At 41.5% G+C, this 19,420-nt stretch overlaps 1 protein-coding gene across 1 annotated transcript; it reads left to right on the forward strand.

The window, feature by feature from the left end:
* The first annotated feature begins 16,514 nt into the window (after nucleotides 1-16,514).
* On the forward strand, nucleotides 16,515-19,116 carry SKIP (chromatin protein family). Its single transcript, XM_078967395.1, has 2 exons — nucleotides 16,515-16,675; nucleotides 17,102-19,116. The coding sequence occupies exon 2, from the start codon at nucleotides 17,119-17,121 to the stop codon at nucleotides 18,925-18,927; it is 1,809 nt and encodes a 602-aa protein (XP_078823521.1). The 5' UTR covers nucleotides 16,515-16,675; nucleotides 17,102-17,118; the 3' UTR covers nucleotides 18,928-19,116.
* The last annotated feature ends 304 nt before the right edge of the window (nucleotides 19,117-19,420 follow it).

Consider the following 19,420-nt stretch of genomic DNA (forward strand, 5'->3'; position numbering starts at 1 on the left):
AGCCGAGCTCAAGTAAGTACTCCCAATTTACCCATACAAGTTATGTTATTATTTTCGATATCAGTTTCAGTATCAGTTTCAGTTCAGTTTCAGTTTCCAGCTTTAGTAGAACAGCATGCTAGAATAGGACTAAGTATCTAGGATGATGCCTTATGTGCCTGCTTTATGTGTTTCAGCTTGATGAGAATTGCATGCTAGTAATGAGTAGACAGTAGTAGGATAGCCTGTGTAGGTTATGCCTGAAAGTATGAGCTTAGCATTATATGCTGGTGCAGTTTCTTGTTATGAGAATTGTTTTGCCTGAGTATGTTTCCCTTATCCGAATGCTGCTTGCTTTGTGCTTTGTGGGACTCTGAGTGATGAGAGTTAGCCATTAGGTGAATACGTTTCATCACATGTGATCAGGGTTGAATAATCTCAGAGTGCTGGATTTGGCCCTACTGCGCAGCTCTCGTTTGAGTCCAACCGTTGTAGGGACGAGTCCTTTACTTGAAGGATTATCTGAGTCTCGTCACATGTGATGGTATTCAGGTGGTGACTAATTGGCATTACAAGGAGGCCTTCAGCAGCTGAGGACTGTTTGGGTAGAGTTAGAGGTTCCCTAGGGCAAGCCTAGGATGAGAGTAGCAGAGATCAGTAGAAGAGTAAAGGGGACTTGGTGGAGTTGAGGTAACTCTTGAGGAAAGTACGGATAGATGTGGAAGGTAGTAGGGGCCCATACTACTGAAAGCAAAGGATCCGTACTCGATTCAAGAGGGGCCGAGGCGAAACCAAGGAACTAGTAGAGTATGTGAGAGATCCCTCAGCAGTAGTATGTAATTGATCAGGGATTGTTATATTTTTCAGCATGGTGACGTTGCGCGAGATATCAGTTGGCAGTTCAGGTGCAGGGGAGTGTTGGATAAGGTGTCTAAGTCCATAACTATTTCTGGTATGTACTTGACCCGACCCGGCATGGTCCATTTGGGTTGCATGGCACCATGCAATTGGATAAACTAAATGAGAGAAATAACGCTTGGAGATTATTAATATATTATAAGTTCTAATATATTAATAATATTATTTGATTAGTTTGATCAAGAATTAATTTAGAATTAATTAAGTGATCAAAAGATAACTAATTAAATATATGGGTTGATTAAGTAAATCATCCATATCTTGTATAGTGGGCTAAAAGGCTCCATGGATCATCAAGTTGGGTTCCACCCATAGGATGCTCCATGGGAGTTACAAACCCATGGGTCATGGAAATGAAGAGTCATGACACATTAGGGTTTAACCCTAGATGTGTCAACACTATATAAGTAATATGATCTCCTCCCAAATCGGTTACACTAAGTAATAGGGGGCTTGGCCGATTTTGAAAGAGTGAGTATTCTCTCATAAGTTCTTCCAAGAGCATTTGGTGTTGTGTGAAGCATTTGAGGCATCACACTTGGGGTGCTAGGCTCACAAGGTTTCAAGGAACACAAGCAACAACAAGGTAAGTTATTCTATCTATACTTTATGTTAAAATTGTTCCCCATGTATGCTAGATAGGAATATAACCTTGGAAATCAACTTTGCATGACAAATTAGACAAACATAGATCCAAGGTTATTAGGGTTGCATGTACACTTAGGAAGTGTTAGAATGCTCAAAACCCATCAGTGGTATCAGAGCCTAGGCTTGTTTGTTCTTATTTGTTCTTAAAAGTTGAAAACAGAATCGGAAATTTGCTGTCTGCGAATGGACTCGTCGAGTCTATAGAGGGGACTCGTCGAGTCCATGTGTATCTTCAACCAACTCGGCGAGTCATGTTCTTGCACTCGGCGAGTAGGGTCGAATGAGTGCAGAATTTCGATTCAGTTGCTGGAAAATGAATTAGAAACATTACCCTAAACTGTTTTAGTAAATGTAAACTTATTTTTGGTGGTGTAATGTTTTGCTAATTCATTTACAACAACTAGTTATCAAAATTACAAAGTTTTATGTAATTTTTGATTATGTTCATATTCATGTTCTTGTTCTTATGATGTTTTAGATGATCATAGGAATTATTTGTAACCTATTTGGTAGTTTAATTCTTGATCATAATGTGTTTTAATGGAGTCCATAACTTATCCTTAAGTTATGGAAAACCTAGAGTCACACTTGAGTTAAAACCATTAAGAAAACACAAGAGTTATAAAAATGAAGAGTCTTCATTTTATGACTCTATTAAACTCATAAGTTACAAGAAATGAAAAGTTTTGAAAGTTACAAAACTTGCCCTCAAGTTTTGGAACAAGTAAAGTTAAGTTAAAACTTTAGTTCCAACCCCTAGAATTTTAAAAGTTAAAATTCAACCCTTATACTTATATTATGATGATTTAATAATTATATATATATGTATAAGAACAAGTCGTCTTACCGCTAGTACGCCTCATTCACGAAACCGGTCTATAAGGTGGGTATAAGGTTGTTGCCTATAAAATGGTGACTTAATGGGTGTATATTCTCACCCACCGCTTGCTTGACTGGTGGAGGGTCGTTAGCCGAACGGGTAAGACAAGGACTTATAAATTCTCATTCAAAGTATGATGAATATATAAAGTAACTAAATGTTTATTAAATTCCCAATCTTAGTTACTTTAGGAAAAATGTGAATAAGGTGCTAATCCATGAAATTACACTTTACACTTTGTTTAAGTCGTTGGTGGAGCGTGTGTGGTTAACCGGCACACTAACTTGGACTTAACAAGGTAGGTAAAGGGTGACTTAAGGTTTATTATAGTATCGGTGGAGCGTGTGTGGTTTACCGGCACATCGATTGAGTGATAAACTTTAAGGGTACCAAGTGATTTGCATGGTTACTTCACACCTCGTTTTGTGATCCTCGGCATCCCAGTCACAAAACCTGGAGGGCACTCCCGAGATTGAAACATGCCTTTGAAAAGTTCATTGGATCTCAAAGAATCTAGGAATTTCTAAAACCAATAAAAACTAAATATTTAATATTTCGGTTTTCGTGGTGGAAATTGGTGAATCGTCATTCACCTACCTTTCAAATATGGTATAGCTTAGATTACGGCATACCTCTTCTAAGTTATATTATATTGTGATTGGATCCTAGCCTTAATATTACATTTGGGTGTTTTATTAAGGACTCTTTTAAATCTAAACTAAACTTGTTCTTCTTTTTCAGATGTCTTCAACTAATGCTTCTGGCTCGAATCCTAATGGCTCCTTTACTCTTATGAGTCTATGTGGGAAAGTCACCTTTGATGGATCCAACTTCAATAAGTGGATCAGAAACATCAGGATGATTACCCGCTACGAGGACAAAGAATATGTCCTTGACAAGGAGCTTAAGGAAATTGACGAGTCCACTGCAACTCCCCAGGAGATCGCTGACTTTCATACTCATGAAAGAGATGCAACCAAGGTGGCTTGCATCATGTTAGCCACCATGACAGCTGAACTCCAAAAGTCTTATGAAGACTTCTACCCTTATGAAATGCACCAAGATTTGATGGAAAGATACCATCAAAGTGCACGACAAGAGAGCTACGAAGTCATCTGCTCCATGATAACAACCATGATGAAGGACGGAGAGTCCGTCACGAGCCACATGCAGAAAATGCAAAGGTATGTGGATCGGTTGCTGAAGCTCAATGTGAACTTTACTGAGGAGCTTGCAATAGATATCATTTTGCACTCCTTACCATCGTGCTATGATCAATTCTGCATGACATATCACATGAACAAGGAAGAGGTCACCCTCAGCAAACTTCAGGGACTTCTCAAGACCGCAGAAACAGGTCTTAAGGGGAAGTCTGTTGCTATCACTCCTACTCCAGACTCAACTCCGGTCTTGGCAATCGGGCAAAGTCGAGGGAGGAAGAGAAAGAGATCTTCAAAGGGTACCAAGGCTCGGACCCTTGATGGCTCTTCTTCAAGTGGAACCAAGAAAGGTTTCATTACTCCTTCTTCTGACCCAAAAGAGGCTGAATGCTTCTATTGCCATGAAAAAGCTCATTGGAAGCAGAACTGCCCAAAGTACCAGCAAGATGTAAAGGATGGGAAAGTCAAACCCAACCATGCAGGTATTTACACTATCATTTCTAATAACTCACCCCATTCGAAATCTTGGGTCCTTGATACAAGTTGCGGAATTCATATTTGTTGTGACTTGCAGGGACTAGGAAGAAGTGAGAATGTGGAGCAAGGAAGAATAAACTTAATCATGGGGAATAGGAAAGTTACACCTGTCACCAAGATTGGAGTTTATACTTTATCGCTAAGTAGTGGGTTAAATTTAGATTTGAATAAATGTTGTTATTCGCCAGAAATGGCAAGAAATATTATTTCCTTTCATGCATTGTACAAACAAGGTTTCACCTTTTCGTTTGATAATGAAGTTGGTTCGATTAATGCTTTCTTTAATAATGTACTTTATTTTAAAGCATTACCTTGTGATGGTGTGTATGAAGTTGTATCTATTGTAGATAACTTAGGAAATAATGTTTTGTGTATTGATTCTTCTAATAATAATAACTTGGATAAAACATCATTATGGCATTGTCGTCTTGGACATATAAGCAAGAAACGCATAGGCCAACTCCAAAAGGATGGAGTCTTGGAGTCGTTTGACCTAAAGTCAAATGATAGTTGCGAATCATGCTTACTTGGAAAAATGACAAAGTCACCCTTCACAGGCTCGTGTGAAAGGGGTGAAGGTTTGTTGGACCTTATACACACGGATGTGTGTGGACCATTCAAACATGCCACTAGGGATGCTAATCGTTATTATTTGACTTTTACCGATGATTACAGTAGATATGGATATGTCTACTTAATCAAGCATAAGTCAGAGACTTTCGAGAAGTTTAAGGAATTTAAACAGGAAGTCGAGAATCAATTGGGCAGGAACATTAAGATGCTTCGATCCGATCGAGGTGGTGAGTATCTTAGTTCAGAGTTCCTCGACTATCTAAAGGAATGTGGGATTGTCTCACAATTGACACCTCCCAGGACACCGCAGTTGAATGGTGTGGCTGAGAGGCGTAATCGAACCTTGTTGGACATGGTTCGTTCCATGATGAGTCGAGCTTCGCTACCAATCTCATTCTGGGGGTATGCCTTAGAGACTTCCGCCCATATCCTCAATCTAGTCCCTACAAAGAAAGTTGCCAAAACTCCTCACGAGATGTGGACTGGTAAAGTACCTAAACTAGACCACATCAAGATTTGGGGATGCGAGGCTTTCGTGAGACGCGAGACTCATGATAAGCTCGAACCCCGAAGCAAGAGGTGTATTTTCATCGGCTACCCACAGCAATCCTTTGGTTACCTCTTCTACAGACCTAGTGACAATGTGGTCTTTGTAGCAAGAAGAGGAGTCTTTCGAGAAAGAGAGTTTATAAGCCAAGGAGACAGTGGGAGGCAAGTTGATCTTGAAGAAATTCAAGAGTCAAGTGGTGAAGGAACTTCAAACTCTAGCCCTCAACTTGAGGAGGAAACTCCTGTTGAGCCAATTGACGAATCTGTACCTCTGAGGCGTTCCACGAGAGTTAGGAGTGCACCTGAGCATTACTATGGATTCCATATTACTGCAGAAGGTGAGACACTTATTAGTGATGAGACACTAGTAAGTCAAGATGACCCTAACAGCTACGAGGAAGCCATGGCAGGCCCCGAGTCTGCCAAATGGAAAGAGGCTATGGATAGCGAGATACAATCCATGTATGACAATCAAGTTTGGAACTTGGTTGAGAATGTACCAGGTCGAAAGACTGTAGGGTGCAAATGGGTCTTCAAGAAGAAGACCGACATGGATGGTAAAGTACACACTTATAAGGCTAGACTGGTTGCAAAGGGCTTCTCTCAAATTCCTGGAGTGGACTATGATGAGACCTTTTCTCCGGTAGCCAAGATTAAGTCTATTCGGGTTCTGTTAGCCATAGCCGCATTTCATGACTATGAAATTTGGCAAATGGATGTCAAAACCGCTTTCCTTAATGGGAAGTTGGCTGAAGATGTTTACATGAGTCAGCCAGAGGGTTTTGTCAGTAACGAGTACCCTAATAGAGTGTGTAAGCTTGAGAAATCCATTTATGGATTAAAGCAAGCACCTCGCAGATGGAATCTTTGCTTTGATGAAAAGGTCAAGGAATTTGGCTTTTCTAGGAGTGAAGATGAATCGTGTGCATATGTCAAGGCTAGTGGGAGTATAGTTAGCTTTTTGGTATTGTATGTGGATGACATACTACTCATAGGAAACGACATTCCAACCTTGCAGGAAGTAAAGTCCTGGCTTGGAAAGTGTTTCGCTATGAAGGACCTTGGTGAAGCTGCCTATATTTTGGGGATAAGAATCTTAAGAGATCGGAGTAAAAGACTAATTGGACTTAGTCAAAGTACCTACTTGGAGAAGATTCTGAAGAGATTCAGAATGCAAGACTCCAAGAAAGGAGAGTTACCCATCCAGAGTAGCGCCAAGCTGAGTAAGACACAAAGCCCTAGCACTGAGGCTGAGATAGCAGAAATGAGTCGAATACCTTATGCTTCGGCTGTAGGTTCGATCATGTATGCTATGACGTGTACTCGACCTGATGTAGCCTTTGCCTTGAGCATGGTTAGCAGGTTTCAGGGGAACCCTGGCAAGGCACACTGGATTGCGGTAAAGAATATTCTCAAGTACCTACGAAGGACTAAGGACTGGGTCCTTACCCTCGGTGGGAGTGATGACTTGAGAGTTGTAGGGTATAGTGATGCTAGCTTCCAGACTGATAGGGATAACTTCCGCTCTCAGTCGGGCTGGGTCTTTACCCTAAATGGAGGAGCAATTTCTTGGAAGAGTTCCAAGCAAGAGACAGTGGCAGATTCTACTTGTGAATCAGAATATATTGCAGCTAGCGAAGCGGCAAAGGAGGCGTTATGGCTGAGGAACTTCATTGGAGTCCTTGGAGTTGTACCAGCTATTAAAGAGCCAATGGAAATTTTCTGTGATAGTGAAAGTGTTGTTGCCTTAGCCAAGGAACCAAGGGATCACGGGAGATCCAGACACATCGACAGAAAATACCATTTCATCAGACATCAGATCGAAGAAGGACTCCTCGTGGCAAAGAGGGTATCATCAGATGAGAATCCGACAGATCCCCTCACGAAGGGACTGACTCGGGTTAAGCATCTCCAGCATGCTCGGAGCATAGGGCTGAAGGATGATATTAGATTTAGTAGTTAGATAATCTCGAAATTTGTAAAGTGTAATTGACATTTGATGATGAATAAAAGTGTTTTATTTATGAGTAAAGTGTTGCTATCTCTTGTCGATCGTTTACTATATTTCTTTTGCATGTTTTGACTTCCAGAATAATTTTGTTTGGTATAACATATTATTCAAACCTCCACAGTCGGTCATATGTCGGAAGTAGGTATGAATCAAGACTATCATGTTTGATTGTAGAGGTCTGGGACAAGGCTACAACAATCATGAGTGCTCATAAGTTCTGAGCATTGGACTCAACCCACGCTCACTGGAATCACTTCATGGAATTCTATCTCGAGTGATCGTGAGACGGTAATATCATATAAGTCTTTAAACCTAGAGATATGATTTGTTACTTACAAGTTGGTTATGCATTGATTGTACGAAAAACGCATTGGTAACTCGATGTTATAAAATCGTGCTCTTATGTGTAATTCAATGAGTAGTAGAACAAACATATGAGTCGAAGTTTATCTGTTCCTTCTTGGATTAGAAGTTGATATCTGGGCCCCTCGATGATTTTGTTTTGACCTATGTACCGGGCCCGGTCAGAACTAAATTGATGTGTTCAATAAAGTTCTTTGTCAAACAAATCGGAAATCGGGAAACAAATGTTGGACAATAAGTAAGACATTGTTCCATGTATTTGTCCGACTGATATCTAGAACAGAGGATTATATGATCACTTATCTTAAATGGCGTACCATCATCTTCTCAGGTTTCGAGAAACCTTGTAAAGAGCTACGATTGCCGATCGGTTCCTGAAGTCATACTTGCAGTAATAGTTACTAGACTTATCCAAGTGGGAGACTGTTGGATAAGGTGTCTAAGTCCATAACTATTTCTGGTATGTACTTGACCCGACCCGGCATGGTCCATTTGGGTTGCATGGCACCATGCAATTGGATAAACTAAATGAGAGAAATAACGCTTGGAGATTATTAATATATTATAAGTTCTAATATATTAATAATATTATTTGATTAGTTTGATCAAGAATTAATTTAGAATTAATTAAGTGATCAAAAGATAACTAATTAAATATATGGGTTGATTAAGTAAATCATCCATATCTTGTATAGTGGGCTAAAAGGCTCCATGGATCATCAAGTTGGGTTCCACCCATAGGATGCTCCATGGGAGTTACAAACCCATGGGTCATGGAAATGAAGAGTCATGACACATTAGGGTTTAACCCTAGATGTGTCAACACTATATAAGTAATATGATCTCCTCCCAAATCGGTTACACTAAGTAATAGGGGGCTTGGCCGATTTTGAAAGAGTGAGTATTCTCTCATAAGTTCTTCCAAGAGCATTTGGTGTTGTGTGAAGCATTTGAGGCATCACACTTGGGGTGCTAGGCTCACAAGGTTTCAAGGAACACAAGCAACAACAAGGTAAGTTATTCTATCTATACTTTATGTTAAAATTGTTCCCCATGTATGCTAGATAGGAATATAACCTTGGAAATCAACTTTGCATGACAAATTAGACAAACATAGATCCAAGGTTATTAGGGTTGCATGTACACTTAGGAAGTGTTAGAATGCTCAAAACCCATCAGGGAGGGGTCTGGCTCGGGCTTTAGAGTCAGGCAACTTGATGATCAGATGAGGGATTTCATTTCCGCAGAGATTATGCGCAACATCATCGATCAGACTCCAGTGATTTTCGGTTCAGTTAGAGAGGCTATTGTGGAGCTCATGGACAGTCATCTTGAGGCCTTTAAGGCCGGATTAGTTTCAGGACAGATTGGGGCTCGTCTAGGTCCCGAATCCTATGGAGTTCAGGGATCCATCAGGGAGGGAGATCCCATTTCTAGTTTCTGCTATCAGGGGGCAGGGGTGTGTGGGGCATTCTGTCTCCAAGAGAAACCATTGCATGATTGGATAGTTGAGGAAGTTTCGCGAGCCATTCGCGAGGGTCTGCCAGACATGGTCGTGAGGATCACTGATAGATTGATAGCGAGGCTTCAGGATCAGACATATGTTGTTCAGTCAGCAGACGTTACCATTGGGGTAACACAGGAGCGAGAGTCGAGCAGGGAGTCGGAAGGGAAGAGGAAAATGGATGAGACTCAGGCTGCCACAGGTTCGAGTAAGAGGCCCAAGAGTTCAGATTTGAGGACGAGGAACTATCAGAGCCGCAGTCGATGCGGGAAGTGCGGGAGGACGCACATGGGTGTGTGTAGGCGTAGAAGTGGTGGCGATGCTGGGTGTTTCAAGTGCGGCCAGATTGGTCATTTTAGGAGAGACTGTGTTGTTACCATCGCCCAGGGACTTGATCCGTTGTGTTTCCATTGCAGTCTGAGGGGCCACAAGAAGGCCCACTGTCCGAGTTTGTATTCAGCAGGGCAGGCGCCAGCTCCTGCCCTTGGAACTTCAAGTACCGTCAGTGGTTGTCAAGGCCGGGCAAGGGTGCCTACGGCTCGGAGCCGAGTTTCTCTGGTAGATTTCAGCAGGGATTCGAGCAGCACTGAGTAATGGAGGTATGTAACTTTGTGTTTGTCAGCTTATGTTATGATTATATTGTTATGGTTTTTGCATCAATTGTGGTATAAGTGTTGTGTTATGGAGTGGCTTGCTTGTGATTACGTCATATGCCATTTTCATACCTCGGATAATTGGTTGGTAGTTAGGGGATGTGCTCATATGGAGAAGTTTCGGAGGATGCAGTAACAGTAGCATGGTAGGGAGAGATCTGGATCGTTTCGCTAGTTCGGAGTGGATAGTGGGTTGGATGGAATGGTCAAATTCCTACCTGGCGGGCTTGGCTTCCCCAGTAGAAGTTTTGGAATGGTAGTAAAGGATCGGGATCTCTTTTGAGTGTGAAGCCGCAAGGGTTAAGCGGGATCGAAGTGGGGGAGAACCCTCCGGGTATATTTGGATAAGAGTCTCGTAGACTCAGAATGAGTGCGCGGCCTCTAAGAAGAAATGGTAGTAGCTCAGTGATGGATGGATTGAGAAGTTCAGAATTAGGAGTTCGAGAACTTTTCCCAGCAGTTAGTTCATGTAATCGAGATGGTTAGAAGCTGGTTGGGAATCCAAGATTGAGGGCCACCTGTCGGACGCATGAGAGTCGGAATGAAGACCCTGAGAACGGGTAGCAGGAGATGTTTTAGCATTGGTAGCCAGTGTCTGAGGCAGCATGCAGATTGCATAGATTCAGGAGTTGGGAGGTTGGAAACTTCCCAACAATAGCTTCTTGTATTCAGATTAGTAGACAGTTGGTTTGGGAACCAAGCCGGAGAATTCCTCGACGAAGCACTAAGTATATCAAGGATATAAGATGTCGAGGATGATGCAGAATTCAAAGACTGGGGGCTGGTGTGAGAAATCGGGATGAAGAATCACTAGCGGGACTAGGGATAGTCAGGATGTCCTCGGGATGGTAGTAGTAGAGTGTTGTAAGTCTGCGGGGGTAGCCGTAGCATTCACTAGTAGTCAGATAGTAGTAGAGTGTTGTAAGTCTGCGGGGGTAGCCGTAGCATTCACTAGTAGTCAGATAGTAGTAGAGTGTTGTAAGCCTGCGGGGGTAGCCGTAGCGTTCATTAGCAGCCAGATAGTATTTGAGACTTGTGAATCCGCGGGTGTAGCCGTGGCTTTTATCAGATTGGTAGCAGCATGAGCGCGTGGCTGAATGCGGGAATGTAGTAATTCCCACCCGTTCGGGTGCAGCGGTGGGAATATGGGAATCCACGGATTAGATTCGGATTTCCCAAATGGTTTAGTTATGGCTAAGTCAGCGAATCTTGGCTATAGATCGTCACATCAGTTATGAGATCAGAGTAGCAGTGGACCGTTGAGGTTCGGGTATGTTAAGGGCTACCGTCAGTCTGGGAGCCATCATGTTATTAGTCATAGAATGGATGATGTCAGGATGTGAAGTATGGACCCGATCGGTTGGATGGGAAGGTTGTTAGAGCCACAGTGACAGGATAACTAGTGGAAACTAGTCCTTGAGGAAGATTCCATTCAGAAGTCGTGGAAGCGACTAAGGGAGGAGTCCCTTGACTCCACAGTTGGACTTGAGTTTAGTGTTTCAGGCAGCTCAGTGTTTCAGCCAGTTTAGTGTTTCAGGCAGCTCAGTGTTTCGGCCAACTCAGTGTCTCAGGCAGCTCAGTGATTCAGCCAGATCAGCGTTTCAGGCAGTTTAATGTTTCAGGCAGGTTCGGTATTGCAGACAATTCGGTGTTTGAAAGGTTTCGGAGTTTTGGGTCAGTATTGTATTTGAGTTGGAATACTAGTGTTGACGGTATAGTTGGTTGATGTGGAAATGACAAGTCTCTCTCAGCAGGATCAGTTGAGCCTTCGGTCGAGTATAAGTGACATGTAAAGATAGCTAGGCAAGTAGCTTTTCTTCAGGATGAAAGACTCGAGTTAGTAGGAGTTGAATAATCAGATGGGATATAAGCAAGCTATTCCCAGCAGCATCGTTTCAGTATGAGCGGAAGAATGGATAGAACAGTTATAGATAGTCGAAGTATTTTCAGGAGTCGCTGGAAGCGACTAGGAGATTGCGAAGGGGTGTAGTAACCGGTAGGGTTCGGTAACCCAAATATGGAGACGTCAGTAAGGACCGGGGGTGCTCGGCACCAAGTTATGTCAGATAGGGGCGTCGGTGGTTGTTGGCGGTATTGACCCGTACTGGAATTGGCGGGGGTGATGGAGTTGGTGAAGTATAGGACCTTCACAGTTACAGAGAAATAGTTGGTTATAGAACCTTGCCTTGGGAAGGCAAGGGATTTGTGCAAGGACAGGAAGGGGTGAACCCCTATAGGTTCAGTTCAGTACTCGGTGAGTACCAGAAGGATTGCCAGTTGAGTAAGTTGGGTCTCCAGGATGTTCAGGGTCAGGGTTGACCCGAGGTGTTATCTGCAGGGATTAAGGTTAGTCGGAAGGATCGAGCAAAAGCTAGCAAGGGTAGGCAGCTGGTGTTGGAATAGTTGGTTGGGTTTAGAGGCAGCTCGCAGGCAGTGGGCCATAGCAGACTTCAAGGACGAAGTTTAGTTTAAGTGGGGGAGAGTTGTAACACCCAAAGTTTCGAAGACCAAGAAAGGAAAGAAAACCCTAAGTTTAGGGGTCGACTCGGCGAGTCTAAGGGGGACTCGGCGAGTCCGAGCGGGATCCGGGTCGGGGAGTAAGTGACCGACTCGGCGAGTCGACCAGGAGGACTCGGCGAGTCTGGTCTGTGCGTGGAAAACCCTAAATTCGGGACTTGGGGCCTATATAAATGTCTTAATCTTCTTCCCAGGGTTCCTTACTGCCTCTTTAGCCCTGGATATCAAACCCTAGCCGTCATATCTCCTAGTTGAGCCTTGGAAGGTGCTTTAAAGCTTGGAAAAGGAAAAAGGAACTTGGAGGAGCAAGAAGGAGCTATAGATCTGGGATTGTGAGTTCATTTTGAGCACTTGGAGGTAATAAACTAGTTCCTGGACCCTTTTTGCACCTAGATCTATGTGTGGTTGTTGGGGCTCTTTTGCCATAATGTTATTATTTGGGGTTAGAAGCCGGATCTGGAGTTGCTACTTCAGATTCAAGTGTTTTAGGGCCTGGAGAAGCATAAAGTATCAGTCATTGTGTTGATTTTGAAGTCCCTTGGCCTTACACCCTAGTTAATGGCGTATCTTGCCTAGATCTCCTTCTCTACACGTAAAGTTTGCAACTTTACGTAAGGAATAGACCTTAAAAGAGTGGATCTACAGTTTGGAGTCCATGCATGACTCAAAGGTCCTCTGCATGTATGTAGAACCGACTGGACTCGGCGAGTCCTTCGAGTGGACTCGGCGAGTAGCTTGAAGATGAGGAGGAACTCGACGAGTAGGATGAACAATTCGTCGAGTCGGATGAAGTTAGGCATGGACTCGGCGAGTTGGTTGAAGATTGTCTAGGACTCGGCGAGTCATGGACTGACTCGGCGAGTCGGGTCGCGAATAAGAAAGACCCTGAGTTTATGAACTCGGCGAGTCTTTATGAAGACTCGGCGAGTAGGGTTGACCTGGAAGGTTGACTTTGACCAGAGTTGACTTAGTTGACTGTCAGACTAAGTGTTATATGTATATTGATAGCTCGGAGAGCTGGAGGAGCAGCGGATCAGGGGATTGTCGAGTAGCAGCCAAAGATTTATCAGTAGGGTTCAACAGTCTCAGGTGAGTTTCCTTCCAGTAGGGACGGGTCTAAGGCCACAATGTCGGCCCGTCCAGTTAGCAGTAGTTTCCGATGCAGTAGTTAGCATGTTTGATGCCTTCGTGGCTCAGACAGGATTTATGTGCTATGTTTTATGTGTTATGTGTTATGTGTTCCGGGCTATGGCCCGATGTAGTATGCAGTATATGTGTTCATGCTAGTTGATATGTTATGCTATGCTATGTTCAGTCAGTTAGCTCGGACTTCGGTCCGATGCAGGGGACAAGGTCCCAGTCAGTCTCCGGACCTCGGTCCGATGCAGGGGGCAAGGCCCCAGTTAGCTCGGACTTCGGTCCGATGCAGGGGACAAGGTCCCAGACAGTCTCCGGACTTCGGTCCGATGCAGGGGGCAAGGCCCTAGTTAGTCCGGACTTCGGTCCGATGCAGGGGACAAGGTCCCAGTCAGTTTCCGGACTTCGGTCCGATGTAGGGGGCAAGACCCCAGTTAGTCCGGACATTGGTCCGATGCAGTGGGCAAGGCCCAGTATGTGCTTTATATGTTTTTGCATGGTATGTGTTAGATTGGGGGAGCTCACTAAGCTTCGTGCTTACGGTTTTCAGTTTTGGTTTCAGGTACCCAGTTTTCAAAAGAGGAGCTCGGGGAGATTGCAGTGCACACACCGTAGTCAGTTAGCCTGGGAATGTTCGACTCTGATAATGATATTATGCTTTGAATTAATACTCGAGAATTAATGTTATGACTTATGATACAGTTTTTATAAATATGATTCTAGTAATGCTTTTAAAGAAATTTTTGGTCGTGATTTTTGGGTCGTTACAATGAAGCTCTTATCAGGTCCACAAAAAATACGATGACCGAGACTTTACCCATTTTTACCCTTTCCTCCCACTAGCCCTACACGCGATTCTTCCTTTTCCTTGCCTGCAGATATGTTTCTTCCATCAGCTCCTCTTCCTCCTACCTATGACTTCACAACCTTTTGAATGTCTTTGCGCCGACAACCTCATCAATCGTCATCTTCTCCAACGTCGACCCTCTCCATTCAGGTATTTCACTTGAGACGTTCTATTAGTTCATTTCTTTTAATCCAAAGAGATGCTAGGAGATTTTGTGGCATGAACATAGATGTTCATCTCTGTGGTGGTATTGCAATGAGTAACTCACTTTTGATTTTGTTACAAGGTAATGTCACTGTTTTCTATTAAAATGTTATATCAATTCATTTTTTTTCTTCATAAAATTGTTATTATGACATTTTGGGTATTGAAGAACCGGAAGTAAATGTAGTTGAGTGTACACATTTTAGGTTCACGATTATTGTTTTTAATTGTAGGTCATTTGGTAAGTAACGGTTTGACATGCAAATGAAATGTTCGATGAAATGCTTGAACGATATTTCTTTTGGCATGAACTCAAATTTCATTTTTTTTCTTCTTCTTTAGTTTCTATCTGGTATTAATAATGGGGAGATTTTACAATAGTCATGCTTATAATTCAGGGGTGGACATTGATCTTGAGCAACAAAAGGTGACGGTGAAGGGTAACAAACAACCAGATGTAGTTCTGTAGACTGTTTCCAAGACAGGGAAGAAAACTGAGTTGGAGCCAGCTTAAGCTGCATCTATGTGTTTAATTTGGAATTTGATATTGCATCATGTAGTTTGTTTTTATTTGTGTTTGTTCTAATGTAAAGCTAATACTATCCTATCAAGTCAATCTAACATTTCGTATTTTAAACTTGAGTATAAATGCACTAGGAAAAAAATCAAGTGAACCAAAAAGACTTTTAAATGAAATAATGCATAAAACATAAGATAAGGGTATAATGGTCATTTTTAGCATTTGACATGGATAACCAGATCGGTAATCAAACAACATGGTTTCAGTCAAAGGCAAATCCAGTCAAAGTTCAAATCCAATCTGGCATCTAACTCAATCAGATCTAACTCAATCAGCAACTATCAAACAATCCCTAAGTTATAGAAATTGTAAAGAACAACCCCTCCCCCAATGATATTCAATCGACGTTGAAGAATGAGTAATGAACATGCAAAAGTAAAACAAATACTTAGATTCACAACATGGTAACTTACATAATTTTTTTTTGACCATATTTAACTTTTAATGGAATTGCAACACACAATGATAAATTATATATTTTTTTAAAAAAAAAAATAATAATTTAAAGCATCGATACAATATACCACATTTCAAAGAGTTGTTGGTTTTTGTTTCATACAATGCTTTAGAAAAAATAATATAAGAGTTGGGTTGATTGACACATAGCAAATCCGAAAACGATTATGGTTGTCAAGTACGATGTAGTTGTGGGTTACTTTGTTCACCCATAATTGCGATTTATTCATATGTGGTCCATTAACAATTTTGGCAAACGTTTAATTTAAACAACGATTTTGTTACAACTGAATATGACACATTTGATTATGAAGATTATGTGCAATTATTTCAAAAGCTAAGCTAAACAATCAAAAAAAGAGAAACAAAGTTACGTGACAAAAACTGTGGGGGATTTTATTCGTCATCAACAACTATAACTATTGATTTAGTTGTTAGCAAAAATGCAAATGGACACCCACAATCGAATAAAAAAAGTACACCATTCCATGCTACCCCACCAAACACCTATTATACCGTACCTCACAAACTTAAGATTCTCGTAGATGTAGGTATTCTAAGTATGCATTAAATTACAAGAAGAATAACTGGTTTGACTTAAATTATAAACCAGATAAGTATAACATATATTCTTTCCGAAAACTTTCAATCTCCAATTCATATTTCAACCAAAAACAATCATTATATATCTCAAATCCACTTATCAACTAAGATACTATCTAAGATTATTGATCTAAAAAACAACTTACTTAAATAATAATATGTTTTAAGATTCGTTATTAATATTAAAGATTTAGAAATTTAAGATTTAAAAAGAAAAATTCTAATTAGAAACGATGTAAATAAAATAAAGAGCTATAAAGGAAAAAAATAGAATAAAATGTTCATTAAAAAAAAAAAGCATGTTACGAACGTATTACATCTGGGCACTTGTACGTAAAGTCGGTGAAGGAAAAAATTATATAAAAGATAACCCTAAATATTGGCCGACGATTTCAACACACCACTCGACCTCGATTGACCCCCAAAACGGATTTCATCGCCTGCTGCTGCCATCGATCCCTACCATATTCTTCAGATCAAGCCGCCGCATCGACCACCACCACCACCGTCAACCTCCGCATCGACCACCACCACCATTAACCTCCGCATCGAGCAGGTAATGTTCAATATATCACTTGATTGAATTGTTTGAAAACTTCCGTCTAACTTAAACCTATGTGCTTCGAAGGATCAAGACTGCTAATCACTTCTAAATCTAGGGTAAAAAGTATGGTTAATAATTCGAATTAGGGGTTGACTCGTATATGGTTGTTAATTCGAATTTAGGGCAACAAAGTAATAAAGATGTTATCTGCTCGGTTCGTTCCTGATCCATTTGTGTTCTAATTACTTCTTCATCTTTTCATTTTGATGTTGTTTTTCTCAAAAACAGAACCTAACAAAATCAAAATAACCTGTGTGGAGAATCGGCAAGATCATTGTTGAATTTGTCGAAAGAAAAGACTCTGATCAATCTCATACTTTTCTTTTAGTTTTTTTGCTGAAGACATATTTAATTTGTTTATTTTGGTTTTCTTCATAGGTTGGTTTCTTTCATTCATGGCGGCTTTGAAGGAGCTCTTGCCACCTGCAAAATCATCTTCTTCCACCTTCTATGATCATTCAAGCGACCCATGGTTTAAGCAAAGATACAGCGCCCCAACAGAGGATGAACATACTGAAATCATCAAAAAGAACCCTGTCCCATTATACAACACACCTGAGCGTTTCAAATACCGGCCCTCAAAACCACAAGACTTTGGTGATGGTGGAGCTTTCCCCGAGATACACTATGCACAGTTCCCTCTTGATCTTGGTAGGAAAAAAGATTCATCTTCAGGCCCAAAAACCCTACCTGTAACAGTCGATAAACATGGTAACTTAACATTTGATGCGATCGTGAAGCAAAACGAAAACGCTTCAAAGATTGTTCATTCACAGCACAAAGATCTTGTACCCAAAATTCTAAAGGATGAAGAAGATGAAGAAGACGAAGAGGAAGTGGAGAAGCAGAAAAAGATTGAAGAAACAACTCTGCAAACAAAAGCAGCTCTTGAAAAGATTGTGAATGTAAGACTAAGTGCAGCACAACCCAAAAACGTTACCACACAATCTCAAGATTCAAAGTTCATCAAATACAAACCCTCACAACAATCATCCGCATTTAACTCAGGGGCAAAAGAGAGAATCATTAGAATGGTGGAAATGCCAGTTGATCCATTGGACCCACCAAAGTTCAAACACAAAAGAGTCCCAAAAGCTAACGGGTCGCCACCTGTCCCTGTCATGCATTCCCCTCCTAGACCCGTAACAGTAAAAGACCAACAAGATTGGAAGATCCCTCCATGTATTTCAAACTGGAAGAATCCAAAAGGGTACACCATTCCACTTGATAAACGTTTAGCAGCAGATGGAAGAGGGCTTCAAGAGGTACAAATCAACGATAATTTTGCCAAACTTTCAGAAGCTTTATATGTAGCTGAACAAAAAGCAAGAGAAGCTGTTTCCATGAGGTCAAAAGTCCAAAAGGAAATGATGATGAAAGAAAAAGAAAGAAAAGAACAAGAACTCCGCGCGTTAGCTCAAAAAGCAAGATCCGAAAGAACCGGGACCGCAACCGGAGCACCTCCCGCCGCCCCACCTCCACCACCCTCCGGGAAAACCATGATGGATGTTGACGAGAGAGAACCAAGAGAAACAAGAGAGACAAGGGAGGAGAGAGAGGAGAGGATTCAGAGAGAGAAGATACGCGAAGAGAGGAGGAGAGAGAGGGAGAGGGAAAGACGATTGGAAGCGAAAGATGCAGCAATGGGGAAAAAGAGTAAGATAACACGAGACAGAGACCGTGACATCAGCGAGAAGGTGGCGTTGGGGATGGCGTCAGGAGGGGCGGCGCGTGGTGGTGAAGTGATGTATGATCAGCGGTTGTTTAATCAAGAGAAAGGGATGGATTCAGGGTTTGGGACAGAGGATCAATACAATGTTTATGACAAAGGATTGTTTACAGCTCAGCCGACTCTCTCCACCTTATACCGCCCTAAGAAGGATGCTGATGGCGAGATGTATGGTGGGGCGGACGAACAGATTGAGAAGATTAGGAAAACGGATCGATTTAAACCGGATAAAGGGTTCACGGGTGCCAATGAGAAAGCGGGTCCCAGGGATAGACCCGTGGAGTTTGAAAAAGAAGTCGCTGAAGAAGCGGATCCATTTGGTTTGGATCAGTTTTTGACCCAAGTCAAAGGAGGGAAGAAGGCGATGGATAAAGTTGGAAGCAGTGGGACCATGAAAGCAAGTGGTGGTGCTTCTATGCGTGAAGGGTATGAAGGTTCTGGAAGGAGTCGAATTGGGTTTGAAAGAGGACGATAGAAAGAGAGAGTAAGGTATGGATTAATGATATGCTCATAAACTCGCTTTACATTTTAATTCTTGTGTTTTTAGTTAATGGATATCTCTTTATCAAGTGTTATGATGATGGCACTGTGATTTGTACTTTTTATTTTAAAACTTTACTTGGCTTTGTGATTTCGGTATTTGAAAAACTATTATGTTTGTTTACTGTTTTCTTTGATTATTTCAGCTTGAAAAGATGACTACCCTTGTTTATAAAACTACTTGTTCTACAAAATAATCAGTAGAAATACACAAGTATTTTATGTTGCTGTTATGGGAGGAATAAAAAGAAGTATAATGTCCATATTGGGAAGTACTTAGAATTTGTTATCAGTAATAGCAACATAGTTAGTTACACTTGTTTACCAATAATTGCAACATTTATTAAAGAAAACATATTATTGCTTATATGGGAAAAAATATAAGTAAATTGCTACTACGGATAAAAACTAAATTACTTTGTTATTAA

Source organism: Lactuca saligna, chromosome 8 (genome assembly GCF_052625555.1).
Source record: "Lactuca saligna cultivar CGN05327 chromosome 8, ASM5262555v1, whole genome shotgun sequence".
In the NCBI taxonomy this organism is placed as follows: domain Eukaryota; kingdom Viridiplantae; phylum Streptophyta; class Magnoliopsida; order Asterales; family Asteraceae; genus Lactuca; species Lactuca saligna.